General features: G+C 43.6%; 1 protein-coding gene across 1 annotated transcript; it reads left to right on the top strand.

Annotated features, from left to right (window-relative positions):
• The first annotated feature begins 927 nt into the window (after positions 1–927).
• On the top strand, positions 928–2350 carry LOC135561624 (fatty acid binding protein 1-B.1-like). Its single transcript, XM_065003346.1, has 5 exons — positions 928–965; positions 1393–1562; positions 1748–1800; positions 1917–2009; positions 2259–2350. The coding sequence occupies exons 1-5, from the start codon at positions 928–930 to the stop codon at positions 2307–2309; spliced, it is 405 nt and encodes a 134-aa protein (XP_064859418.1). The 3' UTR covers positions 2310–2350.
• The last annotated feature ends 3504 nt before the right edge of the window (positions 2351–5854 follow it).

Genomic DNA, 5854 nt, shown 5'->3' on the forward strand with positions numbered 1-5854 from the left:
AGTTGAATTGTATGTTCACTCAACGTCAAATGAAAAGTTGAGTGAACATTAAAATTCAACTTGAGAATGTATGTTGGTTCAGCTATAAGCCAAACATTTTTGCAAACTCACAATCCTATTGCAGTCTGCTGCCTTACAATTGTACATTGATTCAACTTTTTATAGTGCAGGAGACAAAATACACCTCTCAACTCAAAGTGCAATGTAGCCTAGTTTAATTTCAACACAGGTGTATAGCGAGATAAAGTCAAGTTGCATTTGAAATGTGTTGATTGATCCATACACTTGTATTACAATGATGAGACTGCTTATCATTTTTCGAAGGAGTCGAGGAGGCCTTTGTTTATCAAATCAGATCAATGATCACTCACACCGCCAAAGTAGAAGAAGAGAGGATGAGAAGTGGAGAATAATAAAGTTGACCAATGAGATGTAGATTAGTTGCCCTTGGCTGGGAAGCTGACCCTAGATCTGTGCCTACAGGCAAGTAGCAGGGAAGATATGAGGGGGAGGGGTTCTCAATTGAAGACACCTTTAGTTAGTTAATGAGTGGAGGGCTGGGCTGGATAGATGGGGGTATAAAGACAAACAGGGAGCTGTGGCTGACTCTACTGTCACTGTCTTATAGTCACCATGTCTTTCTCAGGGAAATACCAGATGGAGTCACATGAGAACTTTGAGTCTTTCATGGAGGCTATTGGTAAGTCTTGCTGTTGGGTTTGTACTTTTGATTAGACTTGGGGTGTTAATTTCAGAAGTTGTAGTCCTTTCAGTAATGATGTTCAATGGTGACTGCGAGAATGCAATGGTTACTTCTGAGTAGCAAACTCAGGTAGCACATTAGTTTCCTTGGATGTTCTGGGAACAGAATGTGTCTTGATTAATGTTTGTTGTTTTGTATGGCAAGTTCTTTAGTGTTCTGAGAACATGACTAACTATGAGAGCCTACAGAACATTATGCCTAAGTACTGACATTCCCACAGGAGAATATTTAAAGTCAGCTGAACAACTTGAGAACATTCCCAATGTAAAATGACTAATGTTCCTAGAACTTTACCTTAAATTAAAATGTTTGAACTTTCAGGAAATATTCTGGTCAAATAATGAAATGCCAAGAAAATAACATTTGGCAAATTCCTTTAATGAGAATGTTCCAAAGCCAAGCAACTGTCCTGCACCATTACCAGAATGTGGTATGCAAAATAACCAAGCCCTAAAATGTATGGTCCTCAGAATGTTATGTGCTAGCTGGGAATGCATTCAGATCATTGTGTTGCCATATTATAGTGCATACTTCAGTAGTAATAATTCAGTGTTCATGTCCCACTTCATTCACTTTTTGTAGTACTAAAAAGCACCGTCTATGACTCTCTCGCTGCCGCAAACATGTAGGTCTCCTGATGAGCTTATCCAGGAGGGCAAAGACATCAAGAGCATCTCTGAGATTGAGGAGACTGGAGACCACTTCAAGGTGACTGTCACCACGGGGACAAAGATCCTCACCAACTCCTTCACCATTGGCCAGGAGACAGAGCTCAGTCGCCGACCGGGAGAAAGTCAATGTGGGTGGCGCATGTCACAACCCAACCATGAGTTTCATACATGTAGCCTGGGTTTATCCATCTCCCTACATATACAGCAAGTATCTAACTAAACTATAAGTTCAGCTGATGTGGGGTTAGTTCAGGTCCCAAGTGATGTTGCGGGAGGACTGACTTTCGTTGGCAGAATCTCCTCTGCTCTCCAGGGACTGGGCGCACAGTTGCGTCTCAAAACCAACTCACACACCTGATGCACACTGTCACTTTTTTCTTCTCCATATATGGCCATCCAACTTGGGCCTGTTAAATTGGTCCTAGTTGACTGTAGTTAGTGACCACTGCTTTCAGATCTAACGTTGACCTCTCCTGTTTCAGTCTGTGGTGATGAGGGAAGGTAACAAGCTGACGGCCATCCTGAATGGGATCGAATATGTCACAGAACTTACAGACTCAAACACCCTCGTCAACGTGAGTCTGGGGCATATGGCTGGGGTTTCACGAGCGACACAATTTCAGGGTTAATTTATACCATTAACAAAATGGCTAGTCTATGACAGTGCCGTGAACGCTTAATTCAACAGTTTGCTGCCGCCAATGTTCTAATTGCATGCTGACCCCACGCTCGCGTCACAAAATAAATGTACGTGTTATTCAATCATTGCTCGCGCGCCTCAGCAAACATCTGCGTGTAATGATTACAGATGCTTCTCTTTTCAGACAATGACTCTGTCTGTCATGTCATACAAGAGGACCAGCAAACGAATGTGAAGATCTACTGCACTCTTTGGATTAATAAAATGTGAAAGGCATTGAATGGTCTGGTCTCAGCATTTCATATCAATGAGTTGAACTTCAGGGGAAAATTGACGGTTGTAATAATGAGGCAAGGTTTGAGTTGGATGAATGTGGTATTCAATAGAATAGCGTAGTTCCGTGAACATTACACTCGGGCCAAAATGGATTTTCTACATTTTAATGTGACTGCTTTATAGCAGATGTGAACCCAGCAGTGTAGAAATGAAGGCTTTGGTAGTCCCATCTAGTCTCTTGCAATATGGGTCAGAATCCTACCACATTGGGTGCATCAGTTTAAAAGCAGATTCCTCAATTTCCAGCTATTTTTGAAAATCAAGTTTCAGGCAATGTTTTTGGACAATCCTTTCACTAGTTCCACCCCAGTGTAGCTGACAAGGGGCTAAAGGTGCACCATTTTGAGGGTGACCGGTTTCCCAGCTACAGTGTGGTTGGAAAAGCTAAGGACAACTGGATCCTGCACTTCCTGACGGGCCGCCCCCAGGTGGTAAGGGTAGGCAACAAGTCTGCCACACTGATCATAACACTGGGGCCCCTCCTGTACTCCTGTTCACCCATGACTGCGTGGTAAAACATGACTCCAACACCAAGTTTGAGGTGCACCACAACACCAGTGGTAGGCCTGGTCACTGACGATGATGAGACCTGGCAGTGTGGTGCCAGGACAACCTCTCCCTCGATGTGAGCACAAAGGAGCTGATCGTTGACTACAGGAAAAGGCGTGCTAAACAAGTCCCCATTAACATCGACAGAACGAGTTTCTAGTTCCTTTGTGTCCACATTACCAACAAACTATCATGGTCGTGTCTTTACTATCATTAACTGAAGACTTCGTTTATATGAAAGATTCTCTAATTGGTTACTCGATTTTTAAACTTAATCATTTAATTGTAACTAGGAATTTGGGGCACCAAGGAAAGTATTCAGATTACAAAGTTATAATTTCCCAATATAACCTTTCAGATATTTTCCTATCTGATCAATATTCTTCTGATTAATGAGTTATTTATTTTTACCTCGCGTTAGTCTAATTCCAAACGTCGTAAATTGTTGCTCTGTACGAACCCAGTCTTCACTATGAGTCATCCACACATCAATTGTCCTATAATTAATTTAATAAGAAATTCACAGAAATGCATAAACTTGGTAAATGTGGTTTACATGAAATGATAGAATGTGCCCTAGTAGGCCTTGTTAGACAAATGGGAAATGGGGGGTCGACTAAGAAGTCCGAGTTAATTATAACAATTCAAATGTTAATCCTTTACACATGAACGCTCACTCATTCGGGAAAAATTGCAATCGATATATATATATTTACGCTCTGTGTCATCTTGATCGCTGGTGAAAAGTTTGTCTTTCGTAGAATTGTCCGTCTCTGTCTTGGTTAGAGGGGATAGTTCAAAGTGACATTCGTTATAGAATGGATGTTTCGGCGGTTGTCATTCTTCGCGTTCAATGATACCGAATTCCTAGCTGCAGACTAGTAATTAATATCAAAGACTTATTCTCATTCTGTCGGTATCGATAGTCTAAGAGTTTAACCACGTGGTATGGTTAAAGATTCTACGACCTTTGTCCTCCCTAATGGAGAAAAACATGGTCTGCTGATCGAAAAAACCCGAGTGTGGGTTTTATTCGGAAGGGCCGACGAGGGCTGTCCCAGGATGTCTGACCCTAACTGGGCTCAGGGGCAGTTTGATTTAGTTCAAATCAAAAGGGAATTGTATTTTTCTTCATTAAACAGTCCACAATCATATTACACAATAATACAAACAGTATCATACTCACTCATTCAGCTTATACAACAATTAGATGTAAACCTCACATATTCAATCAATCCCCATACCAGTCTGCTGTTCCCACATGCTTCAAGAGGGCCACCATTGTTCCTGTTCCCAAGAAAGCTAAGGTAACTGAGCTAAACGACTACCGCCCCGTAGCACTCACTTCCGTCATCATGAAGTGCTTTGAGAGACTAGTCAAAGACCATATCACCTCCACCCTACCTGACACCCTAGACCCACTCCAATTTGCTTACCGCCCAAATAGGTCCACAGACGATGCAATCTCAACCACACTGCACACTGCCCTAACCCACCTGGACAAGTGGAATACCTATGTGAGAATGCTGTTCATCGACTACAGCTCGGCATTCAACACCATAGTACCCTCCAAGCTCGTCATCAAGCTCGAGACCCTGGGTCTCGACCCCGCCCTGTGCAACTGGGTACTGGACTTCCTGACGGGCCGCCCCCAGGTGGTGAGGGTAGGCAACAACATCTCCTCCCCGCTGATCCTCAACACGGGGCCCCACAAGGGTGCGTTCTGAGCCTCTTCTGTACTCCCTGTTCACCCACGACTGCGTGGCCACGCACGCCTCCAACTCAATCATCAAGTTTGCGGACGACACAACAGTGGTAGGCTTGATTACCAACAACGACCAGACGGCCTACAGGGAGGAGGTGAGGGCCCTCGGAGTGTGGTGTCAGGAAAATAACCTCACACTCAACGTCAACAAAACTAAGGAGATGATTGTGGACTTCAGGAAACAGCAGAGGGAACACCCCCTATCCACATCGATGGAACAGTAGTGGAGAGGGTAGCAAGTTTTAAGTTCCTCGGCATACACATCACAGACAAACTGAATTGGTCCACTCACACTGACAGCGTCATGAAGAAGGCGCAGCAGCGCCTCTTCAACCTCAGGAGGCTGAAGAAATTTGGCTTGTCACCAAAAGCACTCACAAACTTCTACAGATGCACAATCGAGAGCATCCTGGCGGGCTGTATCACCGCCTGGTACGGCAACTGCTCCGCCCTCAACCGTAAGGCTCTCCAGAGGGTAGTGAGGTCTGCACAACGCATCACCGGGGCAAACTACCTGCCCTCCAGGACACCTACACCACCCGATGTTACAGGAAGGCCATAAAGATCATCAAGGACATCAACCACCGAACCACTGCCTGTTCACCCCGCTATCATCCAGAAGGCGAGGTCAGTACAGGTGCATCAAAGCTGGGACCGAGAGACTGAAAAACAGCTTCTATCTCAAGGCCATCAGACTGTTAAACAGCCACCACTAACATTGAGTGGCTGCTGCCAACACACTGTCATTGACACTGACCCAACTCCAGCCACTTTAATAATGGGAATTGATGGGAAATGTTGTAAATATATCACTAGCCACTTTAAACAATGCTACCTTATATAATGTTACTTACCCTACATTATTCATCTCATATGCATACGTATATACTGTACTCTACATCATCGACTGCATCCTTATGTAATACATGTATCACTAGCCACTTTAACTATGCCACTTTGTTTACTTTGTCTACATTCTCATCTCATATGTATATACTGTACTCGATACCATCTACTGTATGCTGCTCTGTACCATCACTCATTCATATATCCTTATGTACATATTCTTTATCCCCTTACACTGTGTATAAGACAGTAGTTTTGGAATTGTTAGTTAGATTACTTGTTGG

The sequence above is a fragment of the Oncorhynchus nerka genome, linkage group LG18, assembly GCF_034236695.1.
Source record: "Oncorhynchus nerka isolate Pitt River linkage group LG18, Oner_Uvic_2.0, whole genome shotgun sequence".
Classification (NCBI taxonomy): domain Eukaryota; kingdom Metazoa; phylum Chordata; class Actinopteri; order Salmoniformes; family Salmonidae; genus Oncorhynchus; species Oncorhynchus nerka.

What these genes read in the sequence shown, in the direction of transcription:
- LOC135561624 (XM_065003346.1), top strand. Translation starts at nt 928, where the DNA reads ATGACTAACTATGAGAGCCTACAGAACATTATGCCTAA. An exon ending in CTACAGAACATTATGCCTAA is followed by an intron (nt 966 to 1,392) that starts GTACTGACATTC and finishes GCAAACATGTAG; the next exon opens with GTCTCCTGATGAGCTTATCC. An exon ending in ACTCAAACACCCTCGTCAAC is followed by an intron (nt 2,010 to 2,258) that starts GTGAGTCTGGGG and finishes TTCTCTTTTCAG; the next exon opens with ACAATGACTCTGTCTGTCAT.